A 19,314-nucleotide genomic window follows, 5' to 3' on the forward strand; every position below is an offset into this window, starting at 1 on the left:
TTATTTGTGTTGGTTTAACATTTGTTGTTACCTGCTGCATACCGGCCACTGAAAATGTCTGGCTCAGCTACACTTCTGAATTTGTATTTGAATAACCCCGCCATAAACCTTCAGAAAAAACTTGGGACATGGGAAGATTATACAAACATAGTAACCATGGTACGATATTGTGCCACCCACAATTAAACAGTGCTTTGTTAATAATATTAATGCAAATCCATATCTTATGTCTGATTTAGCTAAATTACAGCATTTTTGATCTTACAGCAACATATTTGGTGAAAAAGGATTTTTGAGTTTAGTGGTTACAGAGCTGAATACACCCTCTTTGATAAATTACTGTATATCACAGACGCGTAATAGAATCAGGATTAAACATTCTTGATAGATTTCGGTTTAACATGAACAATAGTTTGATTCTACTGCTAAGCTGTAGAGCAATTTACAAGGCAGCTGTAAATGCAGACTGAGTCTCAATAGTAATTGGTGACTTCCAACACTGTTTTCTCTCATTTTTATTATTTCATAAATAAGAAAGTTTTTTTTGGTTCATGTATTCAACAGAGCAACATCTTGAAGAAATACTGAACAAACATGACTATTAAAAATTAAAGTAAGTCACTGTTAAACTTAATTTATGTTGTAGCTCAATATAATTTCATTAGAATCCATTGCACATTGTCACTAAATCCAATGTTAAACCCATTTTTCCAGTTGAGAGTTGCCCAGAACATGTGTCTATCCCGGGAACAATGGGCATAATGTGGTAACCAACTCTGAAAAAGAAATAAAAACTTTACAATCCAAAAATATCCATCCAGTTATTATCAAACCTAATTCATCGAATTCAGTGTCATAGGAGTTCCAGGGCCTTTCACCTGTGGTATTAGCTTTAAGATGGGAAATAACACCAGAAAGCAAAAAACAATGAACATTATGCAATGTGAAAATATCCATCCATTTTCAAATTCAGTTAAACTAGTTACCAGTCATAGATATCCAGAGTTTATGCTGGAATCATTGAGAATAAGGCAGGAAGCAGTCCTGGGCTGTCATTTTTATTGCACGTTAATGCACACAAACACACCTAGATGCACTCATATTTGGCCAATTTACAGTCATCAATTAGCCTAACACGCCTGGCATATGGATATGTTAGGAAGCCATAAGTACCCCAAGAAGAACCCACACAGACACACGCAAACAGATATTGCAATGGCCAGAATTTGATTCAAGGATTTTGGATATGTGCAGAAGCAGTGCTAACTACTGTACCACTCATAATGCAAAACAGCATAACAAAAATGTTTACAATTTTTAAGAACTCATAATATTTTAATGGTGAATGTAATTTATATCAAGATGGCTCTAGTAGAGAATGATTCATACTTACCCAACTACGCTAACCACCAGACATACTGCATGAAGAATCTTCTCAACAGTTAATATTTTCAAAAATAAATGGCATGCTGATTTTAAAAAGGGTGCCATTTTGAATGTTTACTGACATGTATGCAGAAAGAGAGAAGGATGGCAGAGGGCAGAACATCTCTAGAGTCACCAGATTGAGGAAGTAGTAATAGGCAGGGCCACTTTTGAGTGTTTCAAGGAATAAAAAAAATTGAGATATAATATAAAGGTTATCTTAAAAATACTGGGGTCTTAATTATTTACATCAGAAGATGGTTGAAGGTTTTTCATCCAAATCAAAAATATTAAAAGATCATTTCAGAATGTTATAAAAGTAAAGACACACACAAGAAAGAAAACAGAGACAGCGGTTATAGAGGAAGAGGTATAAATAATTTGCTTGTGCAGGAGCCCTCTCAGTTGCATGGCTTCACTCGGAGCTACTGGAGGCAAACTCAGGCTGCTGGATTCAGAGTACAGAGTAAAATCGTTTTAGCCAGTCGAGCTAAAGAAGAACTCTTGTCATTTTTAGTGACCAATTGCTGTTCTGACTGCAAGGGTTTCACAGCAGGCACTCTCCATTACAGCCTTACCACAAGGTGTAATACAGATGAGATGAGGGCAGAGGTTATTTGAATTAGTCCGTAACACAACCTGCCTGCAAATTCCAAAATTCAGTTCCTGTCCAATTTTTATTTTATTCCTATAGTCATGCTGGCTGTTACAATGCTTCTTGTCAATCTACTCTAATTTATTTAATTTTATATTTTATAGAATATTTTTTGTGTATTTAAACAAATTTGTGTTGAACATTTTCTTGCGGTTTTGCATCTTTTGTGTGTTGTAAAGCATCTTGTAACTATTTGTTTTGTGTAAGTTAAAGCGAAATTGATATTGCTAGATTCTTAATGTCTTTTCAAGATTTCCTATGGAAACATGGCTGCCGCTAAGAGGAAACCTTAAGTCATATATGAGCAAATCATTGTTGCCATGTCTGTTAAATATAGAACCTTTGGTTGCTTTTACTTCACTTGTTTTTCATACATTGCCTATCTGTAACTTTGTATTATTAAAGTTTCCTTGTTTTTTATTTGAACCTTTTTTACCATAACATTATCGAGTGAAATTCATTTATGTTATAAAGACACAGTGGTTCAGTAATATAAAAAGGGATTTTATTATAGTCCTATGCTGCTTTACTTGAGCTGGGCTCAGCATCTTTAGCAATTAGCTTTGGTTATGATTTCTAATGGTACTAAACGCATAGGACAGTCAAGCTGAGAGGAGCTCAAGCAAAAATCTCCTTAAAAGAACACTTTGTTAATGTCAGCATTGCCCAAAATAGACCATTTAAAAGAGATCTGTGTTGTGGTGAAGTATGTGGATTATAGCTTATGAACCCAAGGGAGAGATTTTAGACAACAATCCTGCATACATGAGACGTTTTCAATTTTTTAATACATGTCCTTCACTATATTGTGAAACTCTTTTGAGCTTCTTTCAGCATTTTAAGTTTGTTTTACTGACTAGTAAACTGAGGCTACTGTAATAAGAGAAAGTAATTCCACAATACATTATTAATCTTGTAAGCATTCATATTTTATATAAAATGAAAAACAAAATACCCATATTGTATTAATAAAGAGCTCTGCATAATTCATGTTGGTTTGATTAAGCGACATACACTTTTGTGTTTTTAATTACATTAAATAATGGCTTTGCATGATGAATACTTTTTATCAATGCTTTACGTTAACAGATAATGTATCCTTTGACTGGGTGGAGCAGTTAAAGCGGCCCGGTAATCCCTTTCTGAAAGCTAACCAGTGAAGGGTGATTTGTTTTAAAATACAAGGGTGGCCAAGCACTTCAGAGATCATTGGTGGAAATTCACATTGTGTCTAGGCCTGCATAAGTCTTGTCTGAATTAGGTGAGTCATCTTTGTGATAGCTGTGCTAATACCGCACATCCTGGATATTAAAGTCGGTTCATGGAGTGGCACACTGAGTGCAGACTTTCATTTTCTCTCATTCAGAGGTTAATTTCAGGAGCCGTCTTGTTTGCCAGTTTCTACGTTCATACTGAAGATTCTGAATTAGCTCACTGTACTAAGGCATTTACTAAGCTTGTGTTATCTTCAATAATTCGAGCCACAGACTTGTATTGTACCTCTTTGATGTGCCTTTGATATGTATGGTATTTTAAAACAGCAACTGAGTCCCAATAATCTGATATTGTAGAGTGTTATAATCCCTACAGAGGAGCCACTTATTTATTGATGTTCACCTCTGGCTGTTCTAAAGATAATTACATTCAGTTTTGAAAAAGGATAATAGCACAATACTAGTGAACTTGCTGGAGAATAAGTACAACTCTGTCAACAAACTTTTTGCAGTGTTAATACAAAGCTTCGCTCAGTCTAATGCACCTTGGTGATCCAAGGTTCAGCTGTTTCTGAGTCATACATTTTGCGTCTCCTTTTAATAGTTAAGATTTACAGATTTATAGATTTTGGATATTTTGTGTATATCAGAAATTGGCAGCTAGATTTTAATGATTTGCAGTACTGGGATTTTTAATCATCTGCCAATGCACAGAGTCAATATTTTAAAAGGAGATAGAAATAATCTTAACCAATAGATAGATAGATACTTTATTAATCCCAAGGGGAAATTCACATACTTCAGCAGCAGCATACTGCTAAAAAACAATTTTAAATTAAAGAGTGATAAAAATGGAGGTAAAACAGACAATAACTTTGAATAATGTTAACGTTTACCTCCCCACACCCCCCCTCCCCGGGTGGAATTGAAGAGTTGCATAGTGTGGGTGAGGAACGATCTCCTCAGTCTGTCAGTGGAGCAGGATAGTGACAGCAGTCTGTCGCTGAAGCTGCTCCTCTGTCTGGAGGTGATCCTGTTCAGTGGATGCAGTGGGTTCTCCATGATTGACAGGAGCCTGCTCAGCGCCCGTCGCTCTGCCACAGATGTCAAACTGTCCAGCTCCATGCCTACAATAGAGCCTGCCTTCCGCACCAGTTTGTCCAGGCGTGAGGCGTCCTTCTTCTTTATGCTGCCTCCCCAGCACACCACCACGTAGAAGAGGGCGCTCGCCACAACTGTCTGATAAAATAAGCAGGAAATGTCATTTCTTACAACCTATTCATTAAGTGAAGACATCTTCCCTGTTTACAGCAAACAAATGAAAATACGTACATTGTGCAATATTTTAACTATGCGCTGTGCATGCACAAATTAATATAACCATCATACTTCTTGAATATCTCAGTGTAATGAAGAAGCAATAGCTACAAACATATTTACTATTACATGATAATATTTAATGCTTTGTTACAATGCACCTAAATTAAAATATAAATGTAACAAATCCATACCAAATAACTTTGCATTTGCACTCATCCAGTATAATTAAAGGCAGACACCCTTATATTTTAGCAATTTCTGCAGAACAACCAGCTATTGCTAACGTTCACATCTTGGTCTGACTATGCAAAAGTCATCAAAAACACCTCTGGAAGACTGCACATTATTTTAACAGCCAACTTAAATCTTTACATGGTGCATAGTTTTTTAAAACACTATTTTTAACACACTAGCTTTGTTCTTTGTGCAATCGACACATTTTTTTTTCTATTAAATGAAGCCACTCAGCTGCTGATGGGATGCAGTGGTATGTGAACACCGATATATATCTCATTTTGAAGTTCTAATCTTTCCAATTATGAATAAACCCATTAATCTGTACTCATTTCAGTCATAATCCCACATGGAGGCCTCCACAAAGTTACATTTATAATACTTAATACTGTATTTATTTAGCCCATGTTCACCCTGTACTGCAATAAAAAGGGAGAGGATTGAATGCCTGTTATTATAAATTCAGTTCAGTGAATGAGCAAAGAAAATTTCAAAGCAAAGATAAAACTGTAGAGAAATTTTAACAAATATAATTGAAATAGCAATGTCTTTTCCATTTTTTTAATTCTAATTCTTCAGGTTACACAGTGCTAAACAGATGGTGCAACATGAATGCTTCAGATATAAGCTCATATAAACTTAAAGTTGTTACTGTTCATCTAGTCTTTAATCAGTCACGTGGCAGTAGCATAATCCCATATATATGTCTAGAAAAAGATACAATATTAATAATTAACCTAATTATTTATATTCTTTAAAATACATTTGACTAATGGTACCTAATCTTACCCTAGTAGGTATGGTAGAACATGAAAACACCCTAACCACACATGTCCAGTGTTAAAACAGCAAACTACAGAGAGCAGTGTTCTATAATCACATCTCTACTCAAGATATCTACAGAGCACATTTGCAAGAGTTGGCAGTATAGCTACTATACATATAGAGATATAATTAAAAATTCTGATTGTTTCAGTAGACATCAGTATAATGTAAATATTCAAATGTACAGTACATTTCAGACTGAAACGTATTTTTTAACAAATACATATATTTCTGAGTAATTGTGCACACTGGCATACATCTTTTCCTCTCTCGAAACAATAATAGTACAGTTTATTTCTTGCTCACTTGCTCACTCGCTGCTCCCGATGCCGCCTCTGCCAAGCAAACACAGTTTAAGACATGGCTTTGTCGTGTCCTGTTTTCTAGTAAGCAACGACCAATCAGGTTGAGCCACACAGCACTCTGGGCAGTGCTATTAAAAGGGCAGCCTCACTTATGTAATGCAATTCACACACAAGTTCATACACAAAAGAATTACCTTTAAGACTTGAGTCCATCATCAGAAAAACATAGTTTCTGCTTCCTTTTGAATGCTTGTTTTGTATTTTATGTTGAAATGTGCTCATTTTTAGCATACCAGTAAACTGTTTTTTTTTTATAAAATGCATGCTAGAAACAAAATTTCATCTGGTATACTGGATTAATCCAGTGTTTAGTTACCTTGAGGTCATGACCACAAGTGGGGTCACCTGATATGCTAATGAGGTCACAAGAAAATATGTATTTAAAAATAGAAAAGGAGAGATAGTAAAAATGAATCCACAAAACTAAGTTTGTGGTTGTTGTTTGAGTTTTGAAGACAACAATATGTGTATTACAGTAGCACAAAAAATGTACGTCATACATAGGAAAAGCATGAAAGAGAATGAGGTGCACTTTTTAAATACAAGTACGTTGTTGGATGATACGATTACTGCAGTTGAGGTCAGTCGTGTTCTAGAGGCAATTCTGCAGTCCATCCATGTAATTGCAAATGTCTCATTGTTTAATCGGAGGTATCTTGAAAGCTAGACAACAAAGGCTGTTTTTACAAGTATTTTCAAATACTGAATGGAAAGTGTTATTAGTCAGTTAATATTTCAAGAAGATATGAATGCAGCCATAATCTAACAATGGCAAAAGGACTTGTGGACAAATGTGATTTGAGATGTCTTGTAACAAAATTAACTTTAGAGTTCTTATAAATGAAAGTATTTTGAATAATCCAAGTGTTTACTAGTAAGATATACTATGTGATTTGTGACAATCATGTTTCACTCTTTCAAAAATGTATGACGAAATCTCCCCAAGTCTATAAAATCTCCCTATTTTCAGTTATATGGGGGAATCCCCTGGAAGTCTGCTGTTTAGCATATGCAGACATATAAAAACTGATAAATCTGCCTATAGTACTAAAGGTTTATAGGGTCTTTATTAGTGTCGATATAATGTCAAAGAAAATATGTCACTAATCAGAGGATAAATTTCATATACTTCTATAGACATTATTGTGTGTCCTATGCTGGGCCACAGAAGTCATGGTCCTGGAATGACTTTGTCTTTCCATTGCTGAGCAATATGAGTCACCATAGTGTCAGCTTTTTATATTTTCAGGTGAGTTTTTTGTTACAGAACTCACCAATTAATTATCAATAAATTACATGCTGACTAGCACTTGTGAGCAGGCAGAATGATTCTTCTGTTCATCAACATACAGTATGGAGAAAGATGCCACTCACCGCTGTAGGAACCTTGGCCATTATCAGCACACGCTAGCAAAGAAAAACTGTAATTGTTAGCAAAGTGAAAGCATCTCCAGTCTTAAGATGAAGTCCCTTTTGCTTTAATAATAATAATGGCTGATTTAAGTTGGCGTTCTTCATAAATATGAAGTGTTGCAACTCCTTCTTGCTTTTTATGTTTTTATTTTTGTAGTAAGGCTTTTGATTTACTGTATCTTGTATTTTGATTATTTTTTAATAAGTGCATATATATATATATAGTGTGAACGCTGGCCCGGACACACACAGACGGATATCTTAAGTTCAACCAACACACGTTTATCTATACTAATAAAAGGCAAAGCCCTCACTCACTCACTCACTCACTCACTCACTCACTCACTCATCACTAATTCTCCAACTTCCCGTGTGGGTGGAAGGCTGAAATTTGGCAGGTTCATTCCTTACAGCTTCCTTACAAAAGTTGGGCAGGTTTTATATCGAAATTCTACGCGTAATGGTCATAACTGAAAGCTGTTTTTCTCCATTTACTGTAATGGAGATGAGCTTGAACGCCGTGGGGGCGGAGTTTCGTGTGACATCATCACGCCTCCCACGTAATCACGCAGTACATAGAAAACCAGGAAGACCTCCAAAAAGCGCTGAAGAAAACATGCATTATATAATTGAGAAGGCAGCGAAACAATAAGAAGCGAGCGAGTGACATATACAACCATATTCATGAGTTCTGCTACTTCGGAAACAAAGCACGATGTAAATCTACACTTTAAATTAAGTTCATAGACAGGTCAGGGTGGTGTTTGACACAAACTCAGCGAAAATGTGAGAGTTAGTTTTAAGTGCCAGGACTAAGGTAACATTAAATACAGCCATGGACATTGCACGAGATGGCACCAGCACAGCTGGGAACCTTCGATGCATGTACACCGAGTGGCTCACGTCAACTGACGCAGTGCACAGATAAAAAGCAGTAGTTCCAAAGAGCGCTGAACAAAAACCGAATTACACAATTGAAAAGGCAGCAAAAAATATGAAGCGTCTGATACATACAAGCATATTCATAAATCCAGCTACTGCGGAAACAAAGCACACGGTGGAAAAAGTCAATGTCCCGCTAAAGGAAGACAGTGTAAAAAACCCGTGCATGCAGTGTGTCAGGTCTCAGATAAAGAAGAAGACGAGCTGTTTATTGATGCAGTAAGAAACGAATCGATGAATGAAACCTGTCATCTTTACAACGATTGACAAACACGGAATGTAACTTGAACACAACACACCCTACAAATTGATTGAAAGAAATAATGATAATCAAATCCTTGATGACAGCAACACTCAGTATCACTCACAAAACAAATACTGTATATTGACAGTCATGTTACGTTATTTTTAAAATGTTCCCTTTTCTTTTTCTAGCTTTTTTAACACACTACTTCTCCGCTGCGATACGCGGGTATATATATATATGTGGATATATATAATAATGGATACTTTATTCGCTATCAATGATTGTTTTTGTAAAGCCATACTCAGTGTATTCATTAGATGAGCGGTAAAAAGTAAGAGCGAGGGAGGATGACTTATTGAGGCATGCAGGCTGTAGTGCGCGTCAACTCTATCTGAATTGCGCGATCACATTTGAAAAAATATATCTTTTCAAGTTCTATTTAGTCCATATGTGTCAAACTCAAGGGCCACGGGCCACATCCGCCCGCGAGATCATTTTATATACTGTATTATTGTTATTAATGGCCGGGTATATGAAGCGCTGGTAACACAATAAACTACAGATCCCATAATGCAGCGCTTCAGCTGCCTTGCCAAACACTTACCGCGTTAATCAAGTCTAGCTTATGATGCTGCAAGTTATTGCGAAGCTAGCTCACACGATGCTGAAGAGAAAAGTTGATTCTGAAAATAGAGCCTTTAAAAACCGATGGGAGGCTGAGTATATGTTTACTGAACCCGTGTGTCTCATTTGTGGAGCTAATGTGGCTGTAATTACAGAATTTAATCTAAGACGGCACTATGAGACAAAACATCAGGGTAACCTGAATGCAATGCAGAAGATACAGAAAGCAGAATAATTAAATAAGAATCTGACACTTCAGCGGACGTTTTTACCCGTGCACAATCACAAAGTGATTTCAAGTGAAGCTGCTTTTATGGGAGACACAAATGCACCAGTACACCTTGCCCCACTTTCCCTGTTGCCAAGTAATGTTAAACCAAGTCGTCACTACGGTGTTCCCAAATCGCACTTTGCTGATAAACTGAGCGCACGCACTGAGTTTGCACGGCACTTTGGTGACTTTGAAGAACAAAAAAAGTCCGTCTACATGCGGCTCGAACCTTGTGCATGTTTGGTAGCACATATCTGTGTGAGAAGCTCTTCTCAGTGATAAAGACTAACAAAACAGCACACAGGAGTCGCCTCACTGATGAGCACCTGCAATCCATCCTGAGAATCTCCACAACACAGAACCTCACACCAAACAGAAACGAACCTTGCCAAAAAGATGCCAGGCGTCCAGCTCTAAAATGACATATGAGCAAAGACAACTGAATGATTTGATTTGTTATTGCTGAAAGGAACACATTTTATTTATATTTCCAGGTTTTGTTATGCAGCATGTTCATATTTGAATTTGTATAATTTTGACAGGATATATTTTTATGGAGAGCAAAATCTTTTGGGATATTTAAAATCTAAGTTTATTTTTATATAAAATTACATAAGAGTAAAGAAATTTGAATGTTTGTTCTTTTAATGTTTACTTTATTTCTAACTTGTATAATTTAGACAGGATATATTTTTATGGAGAGCAAAATATTATAAGTTGTTTAAGGTTTGAGTTGATTTATTCACGAATAATATTCCTGTCTGTTTTTACCATTCCTACCAAAGATATTTCTGTCGACTAAATAAAAATTCCTTCTATTTAAAATTTAAATAGAACTTGAACAAATACGATAGTTCATAATATCCACGCAGACTTGCACGTAAGAGCAGGAGTCATCCGTTTTAACAAGCAGCATATTGCACTGATACGAAATAGCTGTGTGTGTATAGATGTAGATATGTATGTATATGTATATATATGTTTATATATGTGTGTGTGTATGTATGTATATATATGTATTTGTGTGTATATATGTGTGTGTATGTATGTATGTGTGTATGCATATGTATGTGTATATATGTAGATATATATATGTATGTATATATGTGTATATATATGTGTATATGTATAGATATGTATATATATATGTTTATGTGTGTGTGTGTAAATATATATATATATATATATGACAACAACACTCATCACTCACAACAGTGACAAAACAATTACATTGACAATCATGTTACGTTATTTTCAAAATGTTTCCTTTTCTTTTTCATTGCTTCTTTAACACACTACTTCTCCGCTGCGAAGCGCGGGTATTTTGCTAGTTTACACAATATTTACAATCAGTGCACTTCCCAGTGCCTCCAGCACCATTCCCCCAATGTCCAGGGCACACAGTCAAATTGCCTTTCTGGCCGCCTCCAGTCCTCTCTCCAGCTCCATCTCTCTTCCACCTGACTTCTGCCTCTGAATGAAGGGAGGCAGCCCCTTATATAGGAACAGCTGCTTCCCGGCACTCCTCCGCAGACACGCCCCAGTGTGTCCCCTGTCTTCTTCCTCCCAGCACTTCCTGGTGTGGCGGAAGTGCTGGGCTCCAGGGTTGTTCAGGCACCAGGGCGCCGCCTGGCGGTGGCCACGGGTCCCTACAGGGCTTACCCGTGGCCCCCAACATAACCAGGGCGGTCACCCCCTAGCGGTCTGGAGGAGGTACAGGCCACAGTATATATATGTATAAATGGATAATTATTGACTTATATTGATTTAATTGTTGAGTTCCCTCAGGCTATACTTACACTAAATCATTTATAGACAAGATGAAGTTAAATGTTGACTAGGACTCCTCAAATTGCTATTCACCATCACAAAATCTTTTACTTGGTCATTCTGTGTCTTTTGTCTTGATATGTTAAAGTCTTTTCTTTTTTCCTCCATAGCTGTCTTGTTAACTGTGTGCTGCATGCGAAAAAAGAAGAAGACATCAAATCCAGAGAATAACCTGAGTTACTGGAACAATACCATCACAATGGACTACTTTAACAGACATGCTGTTGACCTCCCCAGGGAAATCCAGTCTCTGGAAGCAGTAGAGGTATAGTCCTAATAATTCTTTACTGAGTATAATGGGAAATACATAAAAAGATTAGTTTATTTTCCAATACTGTTATCTTTACAACAGCAATACAGCTACCTCAGAAGAGAACAAGATTACAGAATTTGATTTCAATCTGTGTACTACTAACTTTCCTTATAATGCAGAGCTCCCCATTACATGAAATATTGTGGCAGTGTGCTTTCACTATTCTTTATATCCAACACAAAGAATTACAGTTCAATTAACTTTAATCAAATGAAATGAAAGTTTAAAGTTAATTTCAAGCTTGATCTTCCATAGTTGAAAGTGTGATGCCCAGAGACCTATTGACAGATTTTGTTTTATAGAATGCCTTAACTTTAGAATTATACCGATCTTTTCATGAAAATGAATCAAGAAATCCAAAGTTAAGTAGACCTTAGCCTGTGGAACGTTGACCTTTGCGTTGCCACACTTAAAGACTACCATGTCAAAACAAATTTTCATTGGTGCTTTCAGATGAACAGTTTCTTAACTAATAATGGCATGGATTCTTAGCTAGATGCTATGATTGTGCCCAGTGTTGCTTACATATAAATTTCTATTTAATTTTTATCAATCGTCTCACTATTTGGTCATAGCACATTTTATCCACCAACTACAATTAATTCTAGTTACTTGCAGTTTGCTGTCCTATCCTGTAAAACTAATGTGTCTCAGTGTATACCTAGCATGCTTACGTCAAAGACTATAGATTAAAATGATATCAATATTATAACTAGAAAACATGTGGACATCCAGTCCTCCCAAAATTAAGGTACCAGCTCCAATAGTGCTTGAGTAACAGCACGTTGCTGTGCTACATGTACTTGACAGGCAGCAGATTCTGGAGCTCTTGTTCTTTTTCTTCCTGTCATGTAATCGGCTTCTGTAGCTTGCTTCACATTTAGCAGCCATGTCATCTTCTTGATCATTTTGCCTATGTAGTCTCTGGGAAGAAAGATGCAAACCTCGATAATTTAACAGAATCTAGAGCTGTCATTCTTCTTATTCCGATCACATAATCGGCTTCTATAGTTTGCTTCATGCTTAGCAGATTCAGCTCCATTTGTTTTCAAGTACGAGCAGTTTGCACACAATGGAAGTCAGGACTGTGATTCTTCTTCTTTCTATCATGTAATTAGCTTCTGCAAGTTGCTTCACTGTCAGTACATGTTGCCACGGTTCTATTCCTGCTCACATTTGCCCATACTGCTGTTGTTTTCCTGTCAGCCACGGTAAGTGAGAGAAGAATCTCAAGCCCAATTATTTGGTTGAGGTATCCCATTTGTGTGTCATTTCATTACTTGTCATAAGCTCTCAATTAAGACCAAGATCAAGGCCCAATGCTTAGTGACATTTTGGGTGGCAGACAAATGTCCCTTAGCATTTTATATATATAGATTGTGGTTCCATGCTTTCTAATCTTGGAAGTGACTATATAATCTCCTCAACCATGTCTTTGTTACTTTTATTTCTTCTGTTTACATTATCATCATGACTCAATTCCAATTCACACAGTGTCACAAATTAAGTAAATTTATTCTTCACAAATCAAAACTTGGACTTGTGAATACATTCAAGGTAACAAATACCCTTAGGTAGAATGCAAGTGTCTTTCACTGCTTTGCTACAGTTACGACATAAGATGGCAGATAGTGTTTGAAGAGGTCAAATTTTTGTACACTAGCCGACGCCCACCATAGCATACATCGGTGTAAGAATAGGAACGGAAAACGGTGAGAAAGGAATTTAGAAATCAAAAAGAAAGAAATACTTCTTGAAAGATGCAGTTGTGAATAGGTGTTTTGCTGGAGACGACAAATAATGAGTCGAAAGATCTAACCCTAGAAAAAGCCACGTACAACTGACTGTGGCTGACAGACTGGTTGTTTTAGATTTAAATTTAAAAGGGATATTGGTGTCAGGAGGAATGAGAGAGATTCTGGGAATGAAGATTGTTTCAGAATTTTGTATAGCGATCAGTTTGCACCCAATAATCTCATATATATATATATATATATATATATATATAATCTCTTATATATATATTTCTCTTCTGGTTCATCCTGCTTCCTCTTCAAACCCTGTCCCCCCCACACACAGCCCACACAGCATATATATTTCTCTTCTGGTTCGTCCTGCTTCCTCTTCAAACCCTGTCCCCCCCACATTCAGCCCACACGGCATTTCTCGATTCCTGTTCTTCCTCTTCCAAACCCTTCCCCACGCTGGCTGCAGCCACCCATACACCCCCACGCCATTTTTCTTGATTCCTGTTCCTCCTTCGGACTACCGTGTTCCCCGCTCCTCTCTCATGACCCCATTGCTGCGGCCTCCCATACACCCCAACGCTGCTTTTCTCAATTTTTATTCCTTCTTCAGACTACCGCGTTCCCCGCTCCTCTCTCATGACCCCATTGGTGTCACACCACCGCCGAAGAGAAAGGTCACTCGGTCAGGCTAAATATATGGCCGTGACGTGACGTGACCAGGTTTGAAGAGGAAGCAGGACGAACCAGAAGAGAAATATATATATGCGATGCTGTGTGCCAGCTTTGGCAAGGACCTCCTGAAGGAAAATGTAATCATCAATGCTGAGACACAAGATATCATATGCGTAGCTGGTAGAACGTATCAGAGTGACCTGTATGACTCACTAACTGATCTATGGAACTGTACTTATTGGTAAATCTGAGATTTGTTCTGCACGTGTTGTTTACAATGCTCCTTACAATGGGATCCAGATAAAGGTGCATTTCTTAACTGAAACATTTAAAAAACATCTGGAAATGACCTGTCTTCGTAAACTGTATGAATTGAATAATTGTAAACTCTGAGCACCATCTGTCTTATTGAGGAGCATCATAGCTTTGAAGAGTATGTGTGGACATTTCAAAAATTTCAACCTTTTCATTCATTCATTCATTTTCCTTTTCTAGTGTTGGTTGCAGTAAAAACATTCTGAGTATGCTTCCCCCTGCAATTTCCTCTAGTCCTCCCTTAGTATTACATTAGCTTAGTCCAAGTGTACTTTTTTCCAAATTACTGCATAACAATTCAAGAATTCTAAAATAGGTTTCTCTCATGTTTAGGTGCTTTTCAAGGCACAGAAAAGACTGTAGAATTTTTATTTTTCTCGCCTGCCTCACCATTCTAGAGTCCTAGGTTCAAATCCGGTCGCTGTCTATATGGAGTCTGGTTATTCTCCCCATGTCTGTGTGTGATTTTTCTCCAGGCACTCTTGTTTTTACCTCCATTATATCACACACATCTGTGTTACATTGTTTTGCAAATCCAGCTTTGCCTTCTGTGGATATGTGTGCAAGTCCCATTTCTGCCAGGATTGGCTCTGAGCCCCTGTTACCTTAAACTGAATTAAATGAATTTGAGAATGTTGTACTATGATATGTGATGCTGTGTTATTCCATACATAAATTATTTAGATAGATAGATAGATAGATAGATAGATAGATAGATAGATAGATAGATAGATAGATAGATAGATAGATAGATACTTTATTAATATGCTTTCTTGATGATTCTGAATTGTCCCTGTGCAAGAGAATGTACTGTATGTCTGAAAGAGTGTAAATTGAAATGGATTGGTGCATTATTTAGGGTTGCTTACTCCCTTTAGCCTCATCCTGCCAGAATAGGCTCTGGTCTAAACAAGCCTTAACCAGATTAATCTAACTCCTAAGTTAATGATAACAATGTGAGTAATGCAACAGCTTTACTTCAAGCATCAGCATCGTTTATTCTGCACTTTGACTATTACATGAAGCATAATGTAATGAACAGTGCCTGGCTGAGGTTAAACAAGGCAGAGTGTGAATTGCACAATATATAAAAATCAGTTACAAATTTAAATTGGGCATTTAAAGCAGTGATAATGTTCTTAACCTTCAAGTACTATATTTGGCAAACTCAAAAACATTTTGGGAACAGGCTGCAAAGATCTAACATTAAACAAACTCCCCACTGCACCTTTTTTAAAATAAATGATCTGACACATTCCAAATATCAAACAGACAAGCTGAGAAGCCAGACTTTTTATAACACATTTCATTTACGACCAAAATCATATCATAAATCCTAATCCTGAAATGTCTTTCAGTTTTTATTAAATTCCAATGGGCCTTTATTCAAGAAAATTGGTATAGGCAGGGTTCATGGCAGGACACGTTGTAATTATTATTGTCCTCACATTAACTTCACAAGTTCATTTTGACTTATTTAATAAGACTCTCTAATGGAAAGGCCAGCAGATTCCATTTTGACTCTGCCTGTGGATCAATGTAAATAAAACTGGATACATTTACATTTATGTTTTATTTTTAGCCTCTTCTGTTCAATACTTTTATTTTTCCATTGCTACTCTTCATTAGCAGTGAACATTGCTGTGTCATCTGCAGGTATAGGTTTTGAGGTATGTAAGTTGTCATTTTTCAAATATAATACATTAAACCATCTGTGGCACCTTTAAATAATATTTGTTTAAGTAAAAGACTTTAAGCTCATGTATTTATACTTTATTCTAAACAACACATGCCTAGCTCATATTTTTTGACCACATGAACACAAGCCATATTACAGCTTAAAGAGATTTTGGACAGCCATCACTTGATAAAAGCAAAAATCATTTATTTAATGTAGCACATTTCCTTAGCAAATATCATCACAAGATGTTCACATATATTTTTTTTAATTTGGGCCACAGTAGACTTATTGTACTTGCTATACATAACACATTGGGTCAAAGAAAGGAACTTAATCAGAAACCTTGTGGTTTGGAAGTCCATTCCTTTCCCACTACACCATGTTGCCTGCTTGCCTGCCTTCCATCTACACAGGTACAGGTACTGAATACGAATCACCTATCAAGACACCAGGCTCTATGCGTGTAAGACATAGAACTCTTGCCAAGTATTATATGGGTGAATAATTTTCAGAGTTAGGCAAGTTTTGCTTTCAGCATAAAAAAAAGAATTGAAGCCTTGTCCTAAATTGGGGGATCCTAAGGTGGTTCGTCATGTGGTGCGTACAGCAATGCACTATATCAGCGCATGCTCCCAAACTAGCAAAAATGAAAAATACTCAAAACATCTGACAGAGGATTTTGAGTAGAAGACTATCCTTAGCACTTAATGTAGACCCTGAGCTCTCCAAATCCTGTTAGGGGACACATGGTTTTCTACTTCAGAGTACCATTCAACATGTGCATTTTTAAATTCATTGCAATGCCAAATTCACTCTACATTTTTAGAAAGCACTTGTCTTCAGTATTGTAGCTAGAAACTGTGGGCTCCAAAAAACACACAAAGTAGCTGGCAGCTACAAACATTCTTTGCTTTCATTTTTATTGCTGTCGATGAAAACATTTGTCAGATAACTGTTCTGCATAAACATAACATTCTCAGACCCGTGTAATCTAATTCATGGTCGCCTTTCTTTTTAGGTGCTTTCTTTTAATTATTACTCCGCTACTTCTTAATATCTACTTAAGTCTTATTCTCTTAATGACAAATATAACAGTGTATGGTAATTGTTTCTGGACTGACTCATGCCTGGCTGTGATACAATAATGAAAAAGTAAAGTGTGAACATCATATCTTCATCTAAAAGATAAAAGTAAAAGACTAGGGAAGAGTTCTGTTCTGAGTGTAGATCAGCTCCATTTGCTTACTGTAAATACTTTTAATATAATGTTGATAGCCATGTATGTACAAAGAAAATACAATAGGCTTCACCTGAGACAGTGCAACGTCCATACACACAAGAGGAGCTTTACAGTTGTGTGTTGTAAGTCAATTCCCCCACCACTACAAACCCTTGTAAAGTGACAAGATAAGCATTTCAACCACAAGAGGGCAGCTGTTAAGTTGATGCTATGACATAAGTAATGTAAAGTGATTTCGGGAAAAACAACCATTATATACTTACAGTTTTTTTTTAATCTCATAAACTCAGAAAATAAATGGTAATTTTACATTAAGATGTTTAACTGTATACTCTGCAGAGAGTAACTTCTCTTTACTTAAAGAATTAGTGAAACATGCAGTTTGACCAGGCATATCTAAACATTTGCATGTATCCGAACTTTAAAAATAAATAAATGACATTAGAATAGATCTGGGCTTACACTTTGAAAGAAAGTGTTTCAGTTATATAAGGGAAGATTTTGCTTCAAATAATAATCAGCTTACGAAAAAAATGAATTTGATGCACTGAGATGTTCAGGGTTGGACATCAAAGACAACTTCTTACATTTGAATACTGCTGCCCTAAATTTTATTTGTAATATTATGAAGCTGTGGAAGATTTTTTTTTTATAAGTAAACATTTCATTTCTGTGAGATTTAAAGCACATTCATAATAGTGAAAAAGTAAGAGCATTTCTTACTGAAAAGATCCATTCTAGAATATATAGTGCAATATAACTCCATATGTAAGCTTATGAAAATAACAAATTGGAGTTCTTTTGTACCAAATAATTTACACATATTTTGTATAAGTGTGGATCTTGAGCTATTTTGGATTCTTTGGCAACATTATTTGGACTTACAACATCAACACCAAAAGATGCGGAAGATGAGCATCAAACCATGGCTACTAAATGGCATGCTTCTTTCTTCTCATTATATTTTATTAACAGCACTGTATTCTGGTAAGCACCATTTTTTTGCTTTGTATACTATATATTTTTTTTTGCTTACACTCAGTTCAATTTAATTTAGTTTAGTTTATTTCTACACATCTCTCTTCATTGAGTAAAGCTTGGAGCACTTACACCATATTTACAACTATAATATTATAATAAAAAGTGCAAAATATAACAACATTTAAGTACATAAACACACATATTAAATCAAGCCACCAATAAAATTAAGTTAATCACAATCATTAACTATAAAAAATTATGTTAATATAAATTTCTCTTAACCTAGGTATTAACATGTGGCTATATGACAATGGAGGGCAAGATCTAGAACGGGGTACCCAAGACGTCAATCGCAATTGACCGGTAGATTGCAAAGGTAGTGCGGGTAGATCACGTTGCATTCAAAAAAACATTTTTTAAATGTTAGTCTATCATACTGTATATCCTCCCTATGGTATTTGCCACTTGATTGACATACAGGGCTGCCAGTCTGAGATCTCTTTTTTTCTAACACACTGGTCATCCCCCATGCACGATCAAACGCGCAAACCAATGCAAAACTATCTAAGTGATCTAGTTAGTCTTCCAATTTATATCGACAAAAGAAGGGATTTAAAAAAAAAATTGTTTGGGGAGGGTATGGGCTGGATGTGGAAATCCTCTTTTTTCTCACAATGTCACAATCGAAGTGTGTTTGTCTGATCTGTCAATCTATCATTTGTATTCCAAAGAAGGAAAATGTGGAAAGGCACTTTCGAACTGTTCATAAAAACTACGAAACTGACTTCCTTCCGAAAAGTGATCTGAGAAAGAGAAAGGAGAGGGAACTAAAATCGCAGTTAATCGGATAGCCGTCATTTTTCACTCAGCTGAATTCAAAAGCAAAGGCAGACACACCGAAGCATCGTTCCAGGTGAGTCACTCGATCAGTAAGCATAAGAAGCCCTTCCAAGAGCTACCTCCTTGACTGCATTATTCGGCTGTACTTATTTATGCAAG

General features: G+C 36.4%; 1 protein-coding gene across 2 annotated transcripts in view; it reads left to right on the plus strand.

Moving 5' to 3' along the window:
- The window catches only part of tmem108 (transmembrane protein 108), a 339,807-nt gene that overhangs the window by 291,939 nt on the left and 28,554 nt on the right, over positions 1-19,314 (plus strand). For both annotated transcript variants that reach the window (XM_039753456.1, XM_039753457.1), the window contains one exon: positions 11,476-11,630. In XM_039753456.1, the coding sequence (XP_039609390.1) occupies positions 11,476-11,630 (155 nt within the window). The remainder of the gene's footprint in view (positions 1-11,475; positions 11,631-19,314) is intronic.

The sequence above is a fragment of the Polypterus senegalus genome, chromosome 5 (genome assembly GCF_016835505.1).
Source record: "Polypterus senegalus isolate Bchr_013 chromosome 5, ASM1683550v1, whole genome shotgun sequence".
Taxonomy (NCBI): Eukaryota; Metazoa; Chordata; class Cladistia; order Polypteriformes; family Polypteridae; genus Polypterus; species Polypterus senegalus.